Source organism: Schistocerca cancellata, chromosome 2 (assembly GCF_023864275.1).
Source record: "Schistocerca cancellata isolate TAMUIC-IGC-003103 chromosome 2, iqSchCanc2.1, whole genome shotgun sequence".
NCBI classification, from domain to species: Eukaryota; Metazoa; Arthropoda; class Insecta; order Orthoptera; family Acrididae; genus Schistocerca; species Schistocerca cancellata.
The window spans coordinates 1057818584-1057842617 of NC_064627.1; the positions used below are offsets into that span (position 1 = coordinate 1057818584).

The window sequence follows — 24034 nt, forward strand, 5'->3', positions numbered from 1 at the left end:
CTTTTTTCCCCCTAAGGTAAGTCTTTCCGCTCCCGGGATTGGAATGACTCCTTACCCTCTCTCTTCAAACCCATATCCTTTTGTCTTTCCTTCTCCTTCCCTCTTTCCTGACGAGGCAACCGTTGGTTGCGAAAGCTAGAATTTTGTGTGTATGTTTGTGTTTGTTTGTGTGTCTATCGACCTGCCAGCGCTTTTGTTTGGTAAGTCTCATCATCTTTCTTTTTAAATATATTTTTCCCACGTGGAATGTTTCCCTCTATTATATTCATATCATTAATAGAAGATTCTGTTTTTATGTTGTGATGTAACTTTTTGTTGTGATATAACATTTTATTTTGTGATGCAACTTTATCCCTTCATTATGTCCTTCACCTTTTTGGTAACAGAAGTAAACTTTGTCATCTGTTATCTTCTGCACACTAAAGCTACGCGCAGTATCACTGTGCCACATAAATGTACTACAGATTTTATATTTAATGTAAGCTTTTAAAATTGTAGCATTTGTTAGAGGCCTTCTACAAGAAATCGCCATATTCCCTTAATGTAAAATTATGCTATTTAATACCAGCAAGACACAGTGCTTACACGCATGTGTATAGCACCCACTGCTTTCCCATTTTTCTTATCGCTTAAGTTTCCATAGTGCTAATCAGAAGTTTTTTCCTATAGTGAGGCTGTTTTAGCTTGCACTTCTTTCCCTATTGCATTTGTAACAGTGATCTTTTGGAAACAAAACTCTTATCTTCTGCACCCTGAATTTATTTACAATATTACTCTGTCAGCAAATGTATTAATAATTTTATACAGAATGTACACCTGTAATTTTTTTATATTTTTAATAGCCTTGTACAGGAATTTTCATACTTAATTCATTATAAACACAACCAAGGCACGGTTCTTACGCTCGTGTATTTAGCACCCTGTGTAGCCTAATTTTGTTGGTTGCCTCAGTCTGTATATTCGTAGCAGTTGGCCTTAGTCACTGACATAAGATATGTGGAACATACACAAATATTTTATCGTGTGAAACCTATTGCATCATGCGCTGTAATAAGTGACTATGTTTATTTCTCAAATATTTTTCTAGTAAAAAAAAATATTTTGTAACTGTTCTGTACATTTTTAGTGCCAGTACTTCTGAAGAAGATACTTTTACAAATATCAAAACCATGGTCAAGGGATAATAAACCTTTATTTGCAACTGATGGCTGATTTTTCAATCTATTTTGGACTACACAGTTGCTGTTTCGCAGCCATGTTTAAGATTACGAAATAATCTTCCAATATTATCTGTGCAGCGGTATTGAAAATGTATTTTTTATTAAAACACATAATTTTTGTGGAAATATTTAAGAAAGCTCCGTGTTATGCTACAGGTAAAATCATTCAGGTGAAGATATAAGTGATAGAAGGGATTATAATAAAAATGAAATTCCAGCAAAAGGAAGAACAGAAATAAGGAAGGCAATAAATGCACAAAAATTTAAGATGACAAAACAGAAGAAAGTAAATCGAAGTTAATACGTAATAGTAATTAAAATTATGTGAACAAAGATTCCAAGTGGAAAAGAGATAGAAAAATAAATTGAGTAAATGAAACAGATATGATGACTAGTATGATGTGACAAAGGAATAAAAACAAAAAAGAAAGCATGTAAACCAATTAACTGAATAAAAGTAGAGACCAATGTTATTTTGATAAAGATTTAAAAGTAAAAAAATTTCAAAGCATCTGATGATTTAAACCCACAGGCTTTTGCGCGTGAGAACTATACATTAACCATTATACCACACAACCAGACTGATGAATGTTTTTATTTTTTTTACAGATGTAGGCATCACATGACATTCAGAAATATTTTTTTGTCAATTACTTACAAATGAGGACCAACAATGGTGAATGACTGCAGGATTTGGTCTCTTGGATCTTAACTTAAATCACTTTATAAATGGTTTCAGAAAGTCAATCCCACCACTTGGGACTACTCCTTGGTAGAAGAGCAGTTGAATGAAACAGATAGTGTCTTGAAAGAGGTTGTAATATAAACATTAACCAGTGAAGGTAATGGAATGCAATTGAATTAAATCAGGTGATGCTAAGGAAATAACATTAGGATTGAGACACTAAAAGTAGCAGATGAATTTTTCCGTCTCAGAAACAAAATAACTGCCGATATTCGAAGTAGAGAGGATATAAAATGCAGAGTGGTAACAGTAAGAAAAACATTTTTGATAAAGTGACAGTAATTAACATTGAATAAAAATCTAAATTTAGGAAGTCTTACTTTACATATATTTTACACAACAGGCCTATTTCAGTTTACTGCCGTTATCAAGTGATGTCTAGTTGGATATGATGACCATACTGCATCTATAATAAATGTTTTCTGTTATTTCTTGGTGAGCATAATACTTTTTATTGTTTTGAAACATTTGTCTGATATTTTGACAGTTCTTTACTATGAGGCTATTGTAGGAGGCTCAGAAACATATAATATCGTAGTAAAGAACTTTCAAACTTCAACTGTCAAATATTTGACAAAAAAGTATATTTTTACATTTTGTAACAACAAAAAGTATTGTACTTACCAAAAGAAGATAGAAAAAAAAATTACTATGGGTGCAGTATGGTCATCACTTCCAGGTAGACGTCGCTTGATAATTGCAGTAGGCTGATGCAGTCATGTCATGTAAAATATTAAAAATGTGTTACCTTATTGCAGCTAGTTTTGGAGCATTCATTTTCATTATGTTTCCTACTGAAGTAGGAAGACTTTTCCGAATTTGTTTGTTTAGAATGTAACCTCATTTAGAAGTGAAACAAGAGTGATAAACGAGAAGCAAAATGAAGCTTTTGAAATTTAATGTTACAGAAGGTTAGATGAGCAGGCTGAATAACTAATTGGGAGATAATCAGTTGGATTAGGGGAAAAGAGTCATGGCACTTCAGTAAAAGAACAACTCAGTTGATAGGACACTTCCTGAAACATCAGGGAATTTTCTGTTTGATAAGGGAGGGAAGTGGGGGATGGGGAGGGGGTTGTAATAGAGGGAGACAAAGGCTCAGATACACCAAACAAGTTCAGGTAGATGAGGCTTGCTATAGTTATGAAGAGCTGATTAGGCTTTCACAGGGTGGACTAGCATTAAGAACTGCCTCGAACCAGTCTTTGAATTGAAGACCACACATCAAGGTGAACAAATTGCTGTCTGTGATAGACCAGCAAGTCCCTGTATAGTTTTCATTCACATAACAGTGGGACATATACACTGAAGAGCCAAAGAAACTGACACCGTGAATCTTGCAGGGCTGCCCAAGTAACAGTACATGAGGACGGAGAACTCGTCTGAACTGCACATTGCGAGGCATCCCAGATGTGCTCAATAATATTCATGTTTGGGGAGTTTGGTGCCCAGTGGAGGTGTTTAAATTCAGAAGGATGTTCCTGGAGCCACTCTGTAGCAATACTGGATGTTTGGGGTGTCGCATTGTTGTGCTGGAATTGCCAAAATCCGTCAGAATACACAACGGACATGAACGGATGCAGGTGATCAGACAGGATGCTCATACGTGTCACCTGTCAGTTGTATCTAGACATATTAGGGGTCCCATATCACTCCAACCGCACACACCCCACACTATTACATAGCCTCCAACAGCTTGTACAGTCCCCTGCTGACATGCAGGGTCCGTAGATTCATGAGATTATCTCCATACCCATACATGTTCATCTGCTTGATACAATTTGAAATGAGACTCTTCTGACCAGGCAACATGTTTCCAGTCATCAACAGCCCATTGTCGGTGGTGGTGGTTGTGGTGGTGGTGGGCACAGGCTACAGGTAAAGCTTTTTGTTGTGCAGTCATCAACGGCCCATGAGTGGGCCTTCAGCTTCGGAAGCCCATATTGATGATGATCCCTTGAATAGTTTGCACATTGACACTTGTTAATGGCCCAGCATTGAAATCTTCATCTATTTGTGGAAGGTTTGCACTTCTGTCATGTTGAGCGATTCTCTTCAGTCTTCATTGGTTCCGTTCTTGCAGGATCTTTCCAGCCGCAGCGTTGTTGGAGATTTGATGTTTTACTAGGTTCCTGATATTCACGGTACACTTGTGAAATGGTCATACAGGAAAATCGTCACTTCATCACTATGTCGAAGATGCTGTTGTCCCATCGGTTATGTGCCGACTAGAACACACAGGTGTTGGTGACTGCAGCACCATATTCTGCCTTTTTACATATCTCTGTGTATGAATACTCATGCCTATACCATTTCTTTGATGCTTCAATGCACATGGGTCTCCTTTTCTTTCAGCGTACGCATCGCTTGCATAAGGGTATCACCACTGTTCTTAACTGCACTTTGTTGGCAGTGTAGGGGGTGGGCATACTTAACCAACACACGAGCGATACCTTCTTTCATTATAGATCACCAATGTATACCTTTTAATTCATAAGTGCAGCTAAGCTCTTCCCTTTCATAAAGCATTTGGCGGTGGTGAATTGTATAGCTAATGCATCACATGCAAAATAATTATTTCTGTATTAAATGTTTACTTGCTTCTTCTCGAAGCATAAATTGCTAATTGTTGTCGTCGTCCTCCTCCTCCTCCTCCTCCTCCTCCTCCTCCTCCTCCATCCCCCATACACCCACCTTTATCGCACCATAAACAAACATGTCTGTTATGTACAACTGACTAAGATTTTAGTTAATTCCAATCTCTTCTGGCTCCTACTTTCTGAATGTTGTACATATTTTGGTTCCACAGGCAAGAAGTTATAGAGAGACTACAAAGTCAACATAGTCTGGTAATTTTGGTTACAAACAGCTTAACGACATACATGGAGAAGATAAGAAATACTGTTAAAGGTAAGAAGACAAGTGATACATGAATCTTAAATCAGAAGTTATACTTGATTTTTTTAGATAGCATTCTCAATTCTTTACCTTTTGTCATTTTCTACTTCCACAGAGAACCCAGATATTGATCCAAATAATTATTATCCAGACGGGAGATATAACCACAATCAGCAGGTGCAAGAGCGATTAAATTTCCTTCGGTTTTTGTTAAAGGTACGTGTGTACATCTTTATGTAGTATTGTATTGTGAACTATCAATAAAGTAAATGGAAGTCCAGATTTGTCATTTCACTATGCGTACTTTTATATATCAAATCAGAGAGAGAGAGAGAGAGAGAGAGAGAGAGAGAGAGAGTGTGGTGTGTGTGTGTGTGTGTGTGTGTGTGTGTGTGTGTGTGTGTGTGTGTGCGCGCGCGCTTGCGCGTGTGCGTTATTTCTTTATTTAAAAATAATACCTATGCCACACCAGCAAGGGCAATTTCATTTGGGATCTGTGGAAGGTACATTAGCATAAATTCATTTTTTGTAAATATTTACTGTGTGTTCCTGTTTTCTGCTATGTTCTAAATCCCAGAATATCTCCCCACTATGGATCAATTGGAATGAAAAGTGCACCTGGTCTTCTTTTCTTCTTTTGGTGTTCAACCCTGAGGTTGGTTTGCAGCAGAGCGCCATTCCTCTCTTCTGTCTGCCTTCCTCTTCATTTCCACGTAAGTGTTACATCCAGTGTAATTCATGATCTGTTGCGTGTATGATATCCTTGGTCGCCGCTGCTGATTCCTTCCCTCAATAGCTCCTTCTGCTATTGTTGCAGTGATGTTGTGTCGTAGGATGTGCCCTAGAAGTTTGTCTCTTCTTGTTTGGATGTGCCTCCACAGAGATTTGGTTTCCTGTACTCTTCTAAGCACCTCTTCATTTGTTACTTTGTCTCTCCAGCTGATCTTCATCATCCTTCTATAGCACCACATCTCCAGGGCTTCTAGCCATCTTCTCTCTTCTCTTCCAATTGTGCAAGTTTCACATCCGTATAGGGCCACACTCCAAACGAATAAGTTTCCTTATTTTCAGACTGATGTTGCTGGTGAGTAAGTTCCTTCTCCGATTAAATGCAATTTTGGCCTTTTGTATTCTGGTCGCAATTTCTTTCCGGCTTCTACCATCTCTTGTGATTTTGCTTCCCAGGTAAGTAAATTCCTCTACCACTTCCAGCTCCTCTCTTCCAATTTTTATTCTCAGAGGTTCATATTCTGCTCCTGTACTGCATATCATCACTTTAGTCTTTTTCTTGTTTATTCTCATTCCATACTGATTGCGTAGAATTTTTTTCCATTGTTTTGAGGATTTCCTCTAGATCTTCTTTTGTCTCTGTGACTATAGCAATATCATCTGCATAACGTAGCATGTCTATCTTCTGCCAATTAATTTTGATCCCCACCTCAGTAGTTTCTCGAACTTGGTCTATGGCTTCCTGGATGTAAGCATTGAATATAAGAGGAGAGAGAGCATATCCTTGCCTTAACCCTTTTCTAATATTTGCTTCTTGTTCATGGTGACAGTTCTAATCACTGACACCTCATTCTTATAGAAACTGAGTATCACACGGATGTCTTTGTACTTCATTCCACTTTTCCTCAGCACTCTGATCATCTCTTGCCAGATAACATTATCAAATGCCTTTTCCATGTCTACAAAGGCAATATAAGTAGGTTTATTTTTCTGTAATTGCTTTTCGATAATGAGTCTCAGTGCCACAATCGCCTCTCTTGTTCCCAATCCCCTCCTGAAACCAAACTGATCTTCACTCAGCATATCCTCCACTTTCCCCTCAATTCTCTTCAGAACTATTTTTATGAGAATTTTTGATGCATGTGATACTAGGCTTAGAGTTCAGTCTGTTAGCATTTTGTAGCTGCTGCCTTCTTTGGTATAGGAACAATGATACATTTCTGGAAGTCTGTCAGTATCTCTCCTGTGTCATAGACGGACCTAATAAGTTAAAGCAGCATCATTTTCATGCTGTCACCAGCATTCTTTATTAGTTCTGCAGGGATGTTATCAATACCCGTTGTTTGGTTGTCCCGTAGTTCTTTTAGAGCTCTGTCAAATTATTCTTGCAGAATGTCACCTCCCTTGTCATCTTCGTCTACTTGCTCTTCTCTTCCTATTACCTCCTCCGAAAGAGGTGTTCCGGCATACAACTTCTCTATGTATTCTTTCCATCTCTTCACCAAACAGCATTTTCTCCTCTTTATTTTCTATTGTGCCAGAGAGTGTTGTTTTACGTTTGTTAAAAAATTTATTTGTTGTTCTGTAGGCTAAATCAGTTCTTCTGTTTTCCGTATTTTATTCCACATCCCTGCACATTTCCTCAAGAAAATTTTCTTTTTGCTTTCATAGCTTCTCTATTGACTAAATTCCTTAGTCTTCTGTATTCAGCTTTTCCTTGTTCACCAGTTGCGTTTTTGAATAATCTACTGTTTTCTATAAGCTCAATAATGTCTGCTGTAATCCATTTCCTCTTGTTTTTGGGTTCAGTTCTTCCAACTATCTTTTTTGCTGCTTTGTATATGTTGTTGTTGTTGTTGTTGTTGTCTTCAATTGTGAGACTAGTTTGATGCAGCTCTCCATGCTACTCTATCCTGTGCAAGCTTCATCATCTCCCAGTACCTACTGCAACCTACATCCTTCTGAATCTACTTAGTGTATTCATCTCTTGGTCTCCCTCTACGATTTTTACCCTCCACGCTGCCCCCCAATGCTAAATTTGTGATCCTTTGATGCCTCAGAACATGTCCTACCAACTGGTCCCTTCATCTTGTCAAGTTGTGCCACAAACTCCTCTTCTCCCCAATCCTATTCAATACTTCCTCATTAGTTATGTGATCTACCCATCTAATCTTCAGCATTCTTCTGTAGCACCACATTTCGAAAGCCTCGATTCTCTTCTTGTCCAAACTATTTATCGTCCATGTTTCACTTCCATACATGGCTACACTCCACACAAATACTTTCAGAAACGACTTCCTGACACTTAAATCTATACTTGATGTTAACAAATTTCTCTTCTTCAGAAACACTTTCCTTGTCATTGCCAGTCTACATTTTATATCCTCTCTACTTCGACCATCATCAGTTATTTTGCTTCCCAGATAGCAAAACTCACTACTTTAAGTGTCTCATTTCCTAATCTAATACCCTCAGCATTGCCCGATTTAATTCGACTACATTCCATTATCCTCATTTTGCTTTTGTTGATGTTCATCTTATACACTTCTTTCAAGACACTGTCCCTTCCATTCAACTGCTCTTCCAAGTCCTTTGCTGTCTCTGACAGAATTACAATGTCATCGGCGAACCTCAAAGTTTTTATTTCTTCTCCATGGACTTTAATACCTACTCCGAATTTTTCTTTTGTTTTCTGTACTGCTTGCTCAATATACAGATTGGATAACATCGGGGACAGGCTACAACCCTGTCTCACTCTCCTCCCAACCGCTGCTTCCCTTTCATGCCCCTCAACTCTTATAACTGCCATCTGGTTTCTGTACAAATTGTAAATAGCCTTTCGCTCCCTGTATTTTACCCCTGCCACCTTTAGAATTTGAAAGAGAGTACTCCAGTCAACATTGTCAAAAGCTTTCTCTAAGTCTACAAATGCTAGAAATGTAGGTTTGCCTTTCCTTAATCTATTTTCTAAGATAAGTCGTAGGGTCAGTATTGCTTCACGTGTTCCAACATTTCTGCAGAATCCAAACTGATCTTCGCCGAGGTCGGCTTCTACCAGCTTTTCGATTCGTATGTAAAGAATTCGCGTTAGTATTTTGCAGCTGTGACTTATTAAACTGACAGTTCGGTAAGTTTCACATCTGTCAGCACCTGCTTTCTTTGGGATTGGAATTATTATATTCTTCTTGAAGTCTGAGGCTGTTTCACTTGTCTCATACATCTTGCTCACCAGATGGTAGAGTTTTGTCAGGGCTGGCTCTCCCAAGGCCGTCAGTAGTTCCAATGGAATGTTGTCTACTCCCGGGGCCTTGTTTCGACTCAGGTCTTTCAGTGTTCTGTCAAACTCTTCACGCAGTATCGTATCTCCCATTTCATCTTCATCTACATCCTCTTCCATTTCCATAATATTGTCCTCAAGTACCGTATTTACTCGAATCTAAGCCACACCTGAAAAATGAGACTCGAAATCAAGGAAAAAGAAAATTCCCGAATCAAAGCCGCACGTGAAATTTGAGACTCGAAATTCAAAGGGAGAGAAAAGTTTTAGGCCGCACCTCCAAATCAACAAAGTTGGTCCATTGTAATATGATACACTATTTAGGTCGAATGAATGACGATACAGCTACAGTAGTTTGGTTCAAGTGGTAAGCCAAGCAGTTAAGCTTTACCAGGTAGCCATTGCTATGCATCAGGCGCTCCGTCCGTATTTATTCAGGTACCTATCCTTTTTCACGTGCTTCGTCTGGTTTGAATTGATTGCTTATTTTTCTTTGATCTAATAAGTGCCGTTCTCTTTGTTATAGGTGTTTACATCACTCTAAGCTGAAAATGCGTTACTGTATGTGTCGTGCATTGTTTGTCGCTTTCTGATAGTGCGTGTTTACGACCTGTCGCCGCTCATGGCATGGCTAGCTTTTGTGCGCACTACCGCCACTTACAAAAAAAAGAGGTATTGTCTCATTAGCAAAAAAATTGAAAGAGACTGCTATTTGTTGTTATTTACACTGCTGCTTTATTTGATAATGATCAGCAAGAACCAAATAATAGACTGGGTATGATAGAAGATGTTCTGAACAAGAGCTTAGCGAAAATTTTTCTCCATTTGAAAATCTTTGCAGACGCCTCTTTAGTACATTACATTTTGCACAGAAATTAGAGTCATCTTAGATTTAAAAATCTAGTCAATTGCCGTGCTACATTTCTGACTGTATCACTATTAGGCATAAGAATAATATGAATGTAAACATGACATGATATGTATATTCTTCCGCGTTTGCTATTGTCTCACTCTACTTTCGTAGTTTATTAGGCAGACAGGATTTAAATTATATAGCAGCAAACACGAAAGAATACAAGGCAAAATGTTTATATTCATATTATTCTTATGGTGAAGAGAATACTGCATGTGATTCACAATTCATAAAAGTTCCTATTAGCAACCATCTCTTCTTACAGGTAGGAAAAAGTTCAGAACGTAGTGTTCGCCATATTGACAAACATCCCAAACAGTCTCGCCAGTCGGTTTTTCGTAGTACATTGAAATGCTGCTACATTCGAAGATGAACAATACCGAATTTGTATTTACTTCCTTGGATAATGTATGAAAATGCAGTGGTCGAAAGCAGGGGCGGAGAAAAAAAAGCTCGTCTTCCACCTTTTTTTTTTTTTTTTTTTTTACTGACTCAGAGGTTTCGGTGCCAGTATTTATCTTCGTGCCTGCAAAGCATGCCTGTGCAGCACTACATATATTAGACGGCAGAAGTTAGTTGTGGTGGCACCTACCAACATTTTCCAGAACTTCCGCTTACTTTGCACTTGATTCTAAGCCGCAGGCGGTTTTTTGGATTACAAAAACTGGAAAAAAGTGCAGCTTAGATTCGAGTAAATACGGTACATCGCTCTTGTATAGACCCTCTATATACTCCTTGGACCTTTCTGCTTTCCTTTCTTTGCTTAGAACTGGGTTTCCATCTGAGCTCTTGATATTCATACAGAGTGGTAGGCAGTATCGATCTTACCCCTAGCGAGGTAACCCTCTACATCCTTACATTTGTCCTCTAGCCATCCCTGCTTAGCCATTTTGCACTTCCTGTCGATCTCATTTTTGAGACGTTTGTATTCCTTTTTGCCTGCTTCATTTACTGCATTTTTATATTTTCTCCTTTCATCAATTAAATTCAATATATCTTCTGTTAGCCAAGGATTTCTACTAGCCCTCGTCTTTTTACCTACTTGATCCTCTGGTGCCTTCACTACTTCATCCCTCAAAGCTACCCATTCTTCTTCTACTGTATTTCTTTCCCCATTCCTGTCAATTGTTCCCTTATGCTCTCCCTGAAACTCTGTACAACCTCTGGTTTAGTCAGTTTATCCAGGTCCCATCTCCTTAAATTCCCACCTTTTTGCAGTTTCTTCAGTTTTAATCTACAGTTCATAACCAATAGATTGTGGTCAGTGCCCACATCTGCACCTGTAAATGTCTTAAAATTTAAAACCTGGTTCCTAAATCTCTGTCTTACCATTATATAATCTATCTGATACCTATTAGTATCTCCAGGGTTCTTCCATGTATACAGCCTTCTTTTATGATTCTTGAACCAAGTGTTAGCTATGATTAAGTTATGCTCTGTGCAAAATTCTACCAGGCGGCTTCCTCTTTCATTTCTCTCCCCCAATCCATATTCACCCACTATGTTTCCTTCTCTCCCTTTTCCTAATCTCGAATTCCAGTCACCCATGAGTATTAAATTTTCGTCTCCCTTCACTACCTGAATAATTTCTTTTATCTCATCATACATTCCATCAATTTCTTCGTCATCTGCAGAGTTAGTTGGCATATAAACTTGTACTCCTATAGTAGGCGTGGGCTTCGTGTCTATCTTGGCCACAATAATGCGTTCACTATGCTGTTAGTAGTAGCTTACCCGCACTCCTATTTTTTTATTCATTATTAAACCGACTCCTGCATTACCCCTATTTGATTTTGTATTTATAACCCTGTATTTGCCTGACCAGAAGTCTTGTTCCTCCTGCCAGCAAACTTCACTAATTCCCACTATATCTAACTTTAACCTATCCATTTCCCTTTTTAAATTTTCTAACCTACCTGCCCGATTAAGGGATCTGACATTCCACTTTCCGATCCGTAGAATGCCAGTTTTCATTCTCCTGATAACGACGTCCTCTTGAGTAGTCCCCGCCCAGAGATCCGAATGGGGGACTATTTTACCTCAGGAATATTTTACCCAAGAGGACGCCATCATCATTTAACCATACAGTGAAGCTGCATGACCTCGGGGAAAAATTAGGGCTGTAGTTTCCCCTTGCTTTCAGCCGTTCGCAGTACCAGCACAGCAAGGCCGTTTTGGTTAGTGTTGCAAGGCCAGATCAGTCAATCATCCAGACTGTTGCCCCTGCAACTACTGAAAAGGCTGCTGCTCCTCTTCAGGAACCACACGGTTGTCTGGCCTCTCAATAGATACCCCTCCGTTGTGGTTGCACCTACGGTACGGCCATCTGTATCGCTGAGGCACGCAAGCCTCCCCTTCAACAGCAAGGTCCATGGTTCATGGGGGCTTTGTATATACCAGATTTAATTTGATCCCAGTCTTCATTTACTCTACCATGTTGAAAATTCTTAACTAGGTTGTCTGTTTCGTGAGCATAGCGCTTTGCCAGTCCCTCAGTTTTCAGTTTTTCTAGTTCCCATTTAAGTTTTACTGGCTTCTTCTTCAAACGTTTGAATCTCAGTGAACTTTTCATCAGGACCAGGTTATGATCACTGCCTATGTCTGCAGATGGATAGCTCCTGCAATCTTTTATCTGGTTCCTAAAATGTGATTTCACTAGAATGTAATCAATCTGTTGTCTCCTCAGGTCTCCAGGGGCTTTCCATGTGTGTCTTCTTCGTTTTGTGATGTTGGAAAAGTGTGTCTGCAACAACTAATTGGTTCCTCAAACAGAACTCGATAATTTCTTCTTCCAAGTCCATATTTGCCAACAATTCCTTCCTCCGGTTCTTCACCCACAATTGTGTTCCAGTCCCCCATCGCAGTCAGGTTTTCATCTCCCTTAACATTTCTCATCGCATTACTGATTTCTTCGTATATTTCGTTAATGACTGCATCTTCTTCTTTGGATGTTGGCGTGTATGTTTGTATTATAATGGTATAATCTAGAAATAAGTCACACAGGTAATGTTGTGGGGGAAGCAAACTAAAGACTGTGATTTATTGTCAGAACATGTAGAAAATGCAACAGGGCTACCAGAGAAACTATTTATACTATGCTTGTCAACCCTTTTGTGGAGTACTGCCATGCAGTTTGGGATCCACATCAGGTAGGATTAGTAGAGGGCAGTGAGGAATGTAAAAGAGGGGAGCTTGTTTGCATTATCACGAAATGAGGGAGTGTGTGTAATGGGTATGATATGTGAATTGGGCTGGCAATCATTAAAAAAAAAGGAAGGGGTTTTTCATTGTGGCAGCATCTTGTCATGAAATTTCAATCACCAACTTTCACCTCAGAATATGAAAATATTTTGTTGGCATCCACCTATGTAGTGAGAAGTGACCATTACAACAAAATGAGAGAAACCAGATTGCACAGAAAGATTTAAGTGTTCATTTTTCCTATGCGTTGTTGGAGAGTGGTACGATAGAAAAATAGCTTGAAAGTGATTAGATAAACCCTCTGCCAGACACTTACCTGTGGATTGCAGAGTAATGATACGTGTAGTTTTGAACATGAGCATTTATTTTCAAACCATTGCCTGCATCACTAATATTTGACTGTGATGTAATTCCAGTGGAACATTGAAAAAATTTGTTCCTACACCAACGGAATTGTGTTCCAGTCAAATATTAGAGATGCAGGGAACATTCGAAAATGAACACAACCCATTGGAAATAGTCATCATTAAAAATTTTTTGTAATTTTGATTGATGAGAACTAATACTCTTACAAGGAACTTTACTTTAGCCCAATATTGCAGAATAATACTGCAACAATAAAACGGAAACAAGAAGAAACACCACAATAAAACTTCAGATGCAAAGAAATTGCAACATTTACAACAACAAAACATAGTGCACACACAAACGTCTGCCAATAGCAAAATCTGTCAAAAGCTTTAGCGCGAAGACTATGCAATACTTTGTAACAAGAAACTGCTTTCGATGAACATGAGGTCACAACTGTACTTGAAGTGTGGCTATTAGCTGTATAAGCAGTACCAGCAAGCAACCAGACGCCACCGGGAAAAATTTTTCTTGCGCGCACAAGCTGCCAGATATGCGCGTGCACAGAGCAACCTAAGTTGTGAAGGGGGTTGGTAGTCTTCACATACGTTTCGTGATTTTTCTATTTACGTTTGCAACTTTCAAATCAAATGAAAACAAAACGGATTGCTGTGGGTGGGAGCTATCAAGTGAATTAAGATACAGTTACATAATTATGGAAGACTAAAATATGCTATAAGTTTCATTTTTCTGCTTTTATTTTATTTCTACATTATTAGCAGTCAAAATAGAAATGCAAAGAAAGGCATATGAGCAGAGCAGACACTAAGCACAGGCTTCTCATGTCATTGTAGCTGTGCATGAGCAGTAATGTCAGTTTTCTGGTGCTCTTTGGCAAATGCTCAAACGAATCTTAACAGTTTAGGGGAAAATATTGTGAGTGGGTGTGAGAAGTATTACTTTAAATTTCCTCTTACACATGATGAATTAAGTTTCGTGTGTGAATGTGAACACAAGCAAAAAAACACCAATATTATTTATGAAATATAGTTTCTCTTGCAGCTGTACTGTGTGTGTATTAATTTAAAAACATTTTTTCCCTATTTGTGCAATTGCACTACTTAAGTGATGTTGCTGTTGGCTGATTACATCACGTGTCCTATGTTCTGAATATTTGCCATCATCGGTTGGTGAGATCATGTGACGTGAGGTCTGACTGCTTGACTAATGTGGATTACTATCTCAATTTCAGTGCTTCGGAAACTAACGTGTTGTGTTTGATGGTTATGCAGTGTACATTTTTGTGCACATTAAATATCTTTCCAAATGCATTGTTTTATTTGCTGAGTTTTGTTTCCTAATGTGCTGGGAAGTTCTATGCTGGTGTATAAAACTTTTACCATTAAAAGGATTGATAAGTTTTATAGTTCAAAGGCAAAGTATACTGTCACTTAACATGGAAGATGCATATTTTCATGTGGGAAAAAGTGTATTTTCAACTGGAAAATAGTGTATTTTCAACTGGAAAATTCAAGAAAAATCTGGAATCGCCCCGCCCCACCCCGTATACACCCTGAGTAAGCAGTCCATGTGGGTTTCTTGCCACAAAAGGGGAGAACTGAGGATAATTTCAATTATTTTTAGTGGCCTGTGCCTACGTAGATAGTGTTGTGGAATTTATTTATAGGATGGCCAGTTGTGGCTGTGTGCAGACCAGGCGAAACAGATATGGAAGTGCCTTGCGGAGGAAGCTGTCTTTCCGTCTGACAGGGAAGCATGTTTCAAGTGGTTTTCAAAACTCATGGGAGAAGAGCCTGATCTTGATCCTGCAATCAATAAAGAGTTCTTTGAACATAACATATTGCAGCTGGATCCATCACTGTTAACAGAAAGTGGCATGAAGTAAGTAACTCTAATATTTATTTGTAGATAAAATCAGACAATGGAAAATCTGTGATTCCTGAGGCAACTATAATTATTCATTAACTAACTTTCAGATGTTTTGAGCGATTTTTTAAGGCTGTAAACTCCAAAGAGGGGAAATTGAAAACCAAGAGGAGAGCTTTCTTAATGGATGACGTAGACTTAATAGGAATTGAGTATTTGTGGCGGGTAAGAAATAACAAGAATATTGTTTGACTTCACTATATGCTTATGAAATGTATTTCTCTAAGTTTAGAAAAAGTTAATGACTCATTAGTGAACTGATTTGTTGGTGTTTCATAATGATTGTAATTTCTAGGTTGTGACGAATAGTGCAGATGAGATAGCAAATAGAGCTATTGAACTATTGAAAGAAGTGAACACGAACTTGGGGCCACGATTACAAGGTTCACTTGTAGATTTCCATGAAACATATATTTCAGAGTGCCTCGATCGGCTTAAAGCTCATTATGATACAGTTTCTATTTTATTGAGGGATGATGTTGGCTGTAGTAATAATGAAAATGTTCTACAGAATGTGGGAAACAGATTCAGTGAATTTAGTGTAGATGAGGTGAAAAAAGACGAAATGCTAGATGAAGCGATGGTCATGCGATTGAGGGGAGAAGCAGTAAAAATGTGTCGTGTGATGAAGGTGCTCCAGGAATACATAGGAGAATGTGATGGCGACTTCTCTGTGGAAAGGAAGATTCTTCCCCTTCACAGGTAAATACCATTCAATCTTTTTCACCTGCTTAAGTATCTAAAGTTTACTGCTTGGTGTGTGTGGTACTGGTGTTAGCGTCTTTATTGTGTATTCCATTAATGAGTGCTTCAAGGGGAAAATGTCAAAGTTCTGTAACATTCCATCTTATCTTTTCCATGTAGTTGTTACAAAGTACGGGTGCTGGACTGGGAGAAATGTGTTGGCGTTTATCTGCTAATAAATATACAGCCAGTCACTTTTTTACAATTTATTCAACCATGAACATGTTTTTGAGGCACTGCAGGCTAATCTTCAGATGAAGGTGTTACAGGAACATTATATTGTGGACCAAGTGTAGCTAGATGCAGTGCTGGTGAGTGCACTGCCTTGTGGTATTCACATGACATTGCTTCATATAACATGCATTATTAAGCTATGTACACAAATAAACACATTATGTAGCTACACTTACTTTTACACTGGCTCAAAGGATGTAAACCACCTATACCAGCCTTATAACTGGCAGAACATGCTATAAAAGGGAGAGCCACGAATGAAATGACATGTCATTTACCAGCTGCTATGTAAAAACTGTTCCGCATTTTACATCAGCATGACTACCACCACGTCATCAATTAGGATGAATGGTCATAGGCAGAGGGTGTATCTGGCAACACACAGCATCTTGTTACAGCACATGCTCTACAAAATGACAGTCAAGATCTTGGTGCACATTTTACCACACGTGCCACATAGATTCTTCCCCCAGACATGAGTTTCTCAGAACTCCACAGGTGGGAACTGGCACTACAACATGTCCTAGGTTCTCGCCACCCACCTGACTTTAATTTACATTAATTATCTTCTTTAGTTTCTCGGTCTCAGCACTTCTTCTCAGTAACTATTCCTTTCTTCATTCCCTTTTAGCTTTCTGTATCTTTTATTTTTTTAACTGTCTTTTTTTTTCTCTGCACCCACCTCTACCACATAGAATACACTTCATTTTCTGATCTTATTAACTTATGCATGATGTCTTGTCAGTAATCTCTGTCTTGCTTATTATCCTGTCTTACAACTTAAAGCTCTCAGGTCTTCGTATCTCATTTTGTGGAGTCCCCAACAACCAGTCTTTCCTTCTCATCCCATCTGGTACATCTTCCCTGACACTGGGTTACTTTCCTGATCCCTTCCCATTACCTAAATCTCACCATTCTTTCATCCTTCCTCCTAACCCTTCAACCCTTCTGCCAGGAGGAAGAGCCACTGGTTCCAGAAGCTTGCACTTCTCTTTAATCTTTATATGTGTGTTCTCTTGCTGCCACTGAGTAGATTTTTTTTTTTATCTCTCCAGTGATAGTATTCAGTTAGATTTTATTCATTTAATTTTGTATACAGATTCTATCTCACTTTGATGTGCTCGGTTTATTCTAAGGCACTGAACCAGTGAAACTAAATCTGAAGGCATAGCACTGGTAACGAAGTAGGAATCAATTTGGTGTTTTACTTTTTACTGTGATTTCTTGGATGTTGGTTAGTTTTTTTCTGGAAGTAACTGCCAAATCTTGAATTTTCTCTCTCATATTTTTAATCTCACAATTTATAACTAATGTCATAAATTGTTAATAAATGTATTTCAGCTTTGGGAACCTCATCTACTCTAGCACTACTTGTAGCACTATTTCCCACCTGCAGAGTTTTGAGGAACTGATGGCCAGGGGAAGAATCCAGACGGCATGTGTGGTGAAACAGATGCCGAGGTCATGATTGTCATGTTGTAGAGCGTGCTCTGCAACAGGATAGTGCATGTCACCAGTATACACACTTTGCCTGCGCCCATTCATCGTAATTGATTATTTGATGGTAGTGATGCCGATGTAAAAGGTGGAAAAGTGTTTACATAACAGCTGATATGACATGTCATTTCGCAGGTGGCTCTCCCCTTTGGTAGTATGTGTTTCTACTTTCGGGGCTGCTGTAGGTGGTGATAGGAGGTCGCATAGGGTGAGTCTTATAGCGGGGACAGTCACAGGGGTAAGAGCCATAGGGTAGGGAGATCAGTGCAGAAGCAGCATATTGCCTGACAAGAATACTGCGAAGATTGGAAGAGTGATGAAAAACTATTCTGGCTTTGGTTGGCAAAATCTGATGGAATGGGCCTCATTTCAGGGCATAATTTTTGGAAATCATATCCTTGTCAAAGCAACTGATAAATTCATTAAAGACAAGGATACTACTGAGTGGCCCAGGAAATCTGCTTTTGAACTAGGCTGGTTGGGTAATTACTTGAAGTGAAGGCTGAGGTGAGAATGGTGATGTATTGCTGTGAAGAGTCTACAGCCAAACAAATAAGTTTGCCTCGGATGCCAATGCTGTACGGGAGGGAACGTTTGACATGGAAAGGGTGGCTGCTGTCAAAATCAAAGTTCTGTTGTTTGTTAGTAGGTTTAATGTGGATGAAAGTGTGTAGCTGGCCTTCAGTGAGGACGAGATCAAGATTGGAAAAAGTGGCATGGGATGCGGAATAGAACCATGTGAAATTGAATTGGGAGAATGTATTCAGAGATTCCAGGAATTTTAACAAGTCAGCCTCACCATGAGTTTCATATGCTAAAAATGTCATCAATATATCTAAACTGAACAAGGGCTGAAGACTTAAAGATCCAGGAAAGCCTCCTCCAAGTGACCCAGAAAGAAATTGTGTTATTAAAAATGTCACAATTTTGTCAGTCAGAGTATGAAAATATGGGCTGATTCGATATATACATAAGAGACAAATAATAAAGGGAAATATCAGATTAGATGCCATTAAGAAGAATAAGAAATGAAGCAATATAAGAAACCATGAACAGTAGGTGGTTGATGCTTGACCATATGCACAACAAAGAATTTTAACATGACATGTGGCTAACTGCTTATGCTGTAAACAACCTGTCAGAATTAGTGCTAGTAGGACTCACGCTCTGAGGGATACATAGAAACTTAATTATATCTATTATAGAAACTTAACTATGTATACAGATGAAGATGATGATAATAATAGTAATAATAATAATAATAATAATAATTGTTTCATGTGGTGCAATGGCCTGGTGCAAGACACTAAGAGGGCTTGGGTGCCCCTAACCTTCCCCAGTTAATCAACTGGGGAAAGGGAACCTACAGCTAAATGTAGAACTTGAAACCTGTTTTATTTCTGGCAACTCCTCACATTGTTGAGTCTTTGATGAGAAAGTATGAGAGTATCAAAATAGAAGACACGTATGGCCATATCTTTTGATTGCAGTGACTTAGAAGCTTAAATTTTTCACACTGCCAAGGAACTGTAGACCATAATACGTGACTTAAATTTCAACCTGATTCCTATACTCATCACTGAGAAAAGGGAGTCTTTAACAGTCGGGCATACAGAATGACAGAGGATCCTGCAGGGATTCCATTTTTATCGATTGATGTACGGAATCCTAAAAATAGTCTAATATGCAACACTGAAGGAATCACAGTTCAGTGTCACTATCAAGCTATTCAGCAGCATTGATTATCCTAATCAGCTGCCCAAAAGAAGACACATATGGTGTTTTAAAAAGTGCAGATTATATTTTTATGTGTTTAAATGAATTTACTGTCATTTAATTTATTTTAAAGAATTGTATGTGAAGCTGGTTTCGTAACATTTAAACATTGTTTAATAAGTTTCATTACTGCTAGTTTGGTAATACTCTTGTTTCTTCCTTTAAAATGCTCAGTGATCTTCCCAAGCAATTTGCAGCCAGTTTACATTTTTCCATGCAAACATTACTTGAATTTCAGTGTGTCTCTAACTTTTGGGTTCATAGTTCAGACTGTCATGCTACCTACATATTTTACTTTCCAGCTCTTTGTAAAACGCGTGAGTCTTTCTTAAATTTCTTCCAGTTTCAAGGAAGAATCGGTGAGTTTGGAAGCTAAAATTATCCTCAAAACTATTTGACTTGAGGGCTTCATTGCTTTGCATATTATACCTGTAATTTCTGTGTTGTCTGTGCAAGACCATCATTGGTGATTTGGAAGTGATGCTTTCCTTCATGGCATCAGAAGTGATTGTAGTTGAAGTGGTACTTACAAGTTGGTCAAATTATTAATTATTCCCCTTAAATGCACACTTATTTCAGGTTTAAATTTTTCCAGGGCATGCAGAGGAAAGCACTTGTCGTTACTTGTACGGTTTTCAAATCCGGGTCGGCCAGTGGATGATATTGACATTTTCACACATAGTAATGATACCTTAGCATCCTTGCGAAGGCAGATTTTGCGGCGGATCAAAGCAAGTGGAACTAATGTCAAGTTGGACCTATTCATTAATGGAGAACTGCTTGATCCTGCTGATGACAGGAAACTTTTGTCACAGATACCACTCCGCGATAAAATGGTAAGTGCTTGGAATATTGGATCATAGTGAACTTTTTATTCCTTTATTAACAGATGTACTGAAGTTAAAAAATTTTCAGTGAACAATATTAAATCATTTATACAAGTATTGTAGGATATACACCATCCTTTTTGACTTTAATTACAGTCTTCTGTAGACAGTACACTGTTCCTTCAGTGGTCACTGTAACACTGTGGTTTTTCTTACAAATCTGTTTGCCAAGATTGTAAACAGTTCTCGTGTTCTAAATTACTACCATTAAACAGTATTGAATCCTGTTATTAATCATGGTTTTTTTTTGCCTAAGTTATTCCTAATGTTCTTCGACCCACAGGTGTTCAATTTTAGTACACTGCACGTCATTGACACAGAATATATGTTACAGGGTGTAAACACCCCAGGACAACAGGGAAAATCTGGGAAAAAGCTGGGAATTTTTTAGAATTCTAGGAATTTTTCGTTGTTTCAGTTTTCAGTTAAATTTTTGTAGTTTCGACTGGTACGAACTGACACTCTGATGAAGAATTTTATTGTATCCAGCCATTGCAGAACAATACTGTGGCCATAAAACATAAACAAGACAAAAAATCACAATAACACTTAAAAGAGAGAGAAAAAAATGAAATAAAACTCCAGTTGCGAAGGAAATGCGACACTTACAACAAGTGCAATACACACACAGGCATCTGCCAACAGCGAAATGCGTCAAAAGCGCTAGGACGAAGACTATGAAATTCTTCATAACAAACTGCTTCTGATGAGTGTGATGTCACAGCTGTTAACATTGGGTTTATTCTAACAGTTGCCAGTTGGCTGATGGGCATGTGCAGTTGAGTCACGTATAAGCAGTACCTGCTTCTGCTACTTGCAGTGTGGCTGTTGCTGTATCAGCAGTAGCAACAAGCAGCCAGATGCTACCCGGAAAAATTTTTCTGGTGCGCCCAAGCTGCCAAATTCGCACATGTGCAGAGCAGTCCAAATTGTAGTAGGTGGGGAAAGTAATTTCCACGTGACCAGTTTTTACTTTTAAACAATGGAACCATATAGTGGAGATGCTGAGTCGCGATAGGCACAACAAAAAGATTCACACAATTATATATAGAGATAGATATATTTTTTTCCACGTTGAATGTTTATACACACACCGGGGGCGGTTACAAGGGTAGGAGCCAGAGGGTAGGAAAGGTGGTTTGGGGATTTCATGGGGATGAACTAAGAGGTTACGAAGGTTAGGTGGACGGCGGAAAGACACTCTAGGTGGAGTGGGGAGGGTTTCATGAAGGATGGATCTCATTTCAGGGCAGGATTTGAGGAAGTCGTATCCCTGCTGGAGAGCCACATTCAGAATCTGATCCAGTCCCGGAAAGTATCCTGTCACAAGTGGGGCACTTTTGGGGTTCTTCTGTGGGAGGTTCCGAGGTTTGAGGAGATAAGGAAGTGGCTCTGGTTATTTGCTTCTGTACCAGGTCGGGAGGGTAGTGTAATGGTTCAAGGATTCCGGACTGGAGCAGATTCGTTTGCCACTAAGGCCTAGGATGTAGGGAAGGGACCGTTTGATGTGGAATGGTTGGCAGCTGTCATAATGGAGGTACTGTTGTTTGTTGGTGGGTTTGATGTGGACGGACGTGTGATGCTGGCCATTGGACAGGTGGAGGTCATCGTCAAGGAAAGTGGCATGGGATTTAGAGTAGGACCAGGTGAATCTGATGGAACCAAAGGAGTTGAGGTTGGAGAGGAAATTCTGGAGTTCTTCTTCACTGAGTGTCCAGATCATGAAAATGTCATCAATAAATTTGTACCAAACTTTGGGTTGGCAGGCCTGGGTAACCAAGAAGGCTTCCTCTAAGCGACCCATGAATAGGTTGGCGTACGAGGGGGCCATCCTGGTACCCATGGCTGTTCCCTTTAATTGTTGGTGTGTCTGGCCTTCGAAAGTGAAGAAGATGTGGGTCAGGATGAAGCTGGCTAAGGTAATGAGGAAAGAGGTTTTAGGTAGGGTGACGGGGGATCGGCGTGAAAGGAAGTGCTCCATCACAGCGAGGCCCTGGACATGCGGAATATTTGTGTATAAGGAAGTGGCATCAATGGTTACAAGGATGGTTTCCGGGGATAACAGACTGGGTAGGGATTCCAGGCGTTCGAGAAAGTGGTTGGTGTCTTTGATGAAGGATGGGAGACTGCATGTAATGGGTTGAAGGTGTTGATCTACGTAGGCAGAGATGCGTTCTGTGGGGGCTTGGTAACCAGCTGCAATGGGTTCCGTGTAACTTGAGCTGGCCTTAAGAAAATTAAAATTTTAGATAAAACTAGAGTAAAAATATGTTTTCATACATTGTCCACATGTACATTCGTTGCTCTTTCAAATGTGTTACAGTTTGAAATTTCTTTCCATTTTCAATTCAGGGAAAACTGTCCCACTTAAGGTTTTTGTTCATAATGCACAGAAAAAAAACCTTTGTCTCAGACTGCTAATGCATTTCTGTTACAGATGGGCAGGTACCATTAGGTTTTGAGAAGTATATATGCCCTTTCTTTGTGGACCCTTCAGTGATTGGGACCGCCTTACAATCAGTTGTACATTGCATACCATCCTTATTGTTACCCCTGTTGTGCCTACTCAGCATCAGTGGTCATTAGAATACAGTATGCCTAAGTAACAATGCAATACACATTTTACAATATTGGCTTACCATTGCTGTATGTACTGTAGTTGATTGTGTAGTAACATCCATACTGTAGTGTGCCCACCTGTGCCATGTTAATTTTAAAGTGTTGTATGTATGTGCATTGTACTGTGCTGTGTTTGTGTAACTGTGTGTGTCTTAAAGTTTTAATTCATACATTCAATGAGTGGTAGGAGTAAGAGAAAATTTGTGCCACTGAATGTGACACTGGAGATTTTAAAAGACTAGACGAAGGAGAAACGTAAAAACTGCTGCATGGAGTCGGTGAAGTGACAGTTGGAGATTTGCATAGAAATGGAAACAAAATTGCCAAGTTTTCACCAAACACATACTCTATTTCTCCGTTTGAACGGAAGTCGGTGAAGAAATTTGAATATGAAAAAAGGAGTGAAGCTGTGTTCGTTTGGCAGGAAGTATAATTTCAGGGCCTATTCTGCAAGAAAAAGCTGTATTTTTTAGAAATGTGTTAACCAAAGGTGAGGACAATTATGCTTAATCTGTGGAGCATGTAACTGACAGCTTCTCTCTCTCTCTCTCTCTCTCTCTCTCTCTCTCTCACTGGGTTTTTATGGGTTTTCTGTGAACACAGAATGACTGTTGTTTATTTTTCTTTGTGGTATATATAGCTAGGAAGTTTTTGTACTGCTTGTTCTTTCTCTGAAGTAAGCTGCATTTGAAATGTGTTTATCTCTGTTTAGAGTAATTTAATACTGTTCAACAGTAGTAATTTAAAAAAGGAGTTCTGTCTACAGTCTTGACAAACAAATTTGCAAGGAAACGCACTTTATTTTATTTCAGTGACTGCTGACAATGCTTTAAAATAAAGCAAAATGTGTATGGTCCAATCAAGACTTCCTAGAGCAGACATTGAGTCGCAGACAGGCATGGTAAAAATGAAGGCTAGACATATTTCAGCATTAGGGCGAAGTCCTACATCAGAAGTGAAAAAACACACATTCACATAATGCCTCACACAGGCATGGCC

The 24034-nt window shown here is 38.9% G+C and overlaps 1 protein-coding gene across 1 annotated transcript in view; it reads left to right on the forward strand.

The window, feature by feature from the left end:
• Positions 1-24034, forward strand: part of LOC126163053 (probable ubiquitin carboxyl-terminal hydrolase FAF-X) — a 331505-nt gene that overhangs the window by 112795 nt on the left and 194676 nt on the right. Inside the window, exons 12-17 of the mRNA XM_049919945.1 lie at positions 4775-4875; positions 4979-5079; positions 15019-15233; positions 15329-15443; positions 15574-15980; positions 20125-20365. Coding sequence (XP_049775902.1) covers positions 4775-4875; positions 4979-5079; positions 15019-15233; positions 15329-15443; positions 15574-15980; positions 20125-20365 — 1180 coding nt within the window. The remainder of the gene's footprint in view (positions 1-4774; positions 4876-4978; positions 5080-15018; positions 15234-15328; positions 15444-15573; positions 15981-20124; positions 20366-24034) is intronic.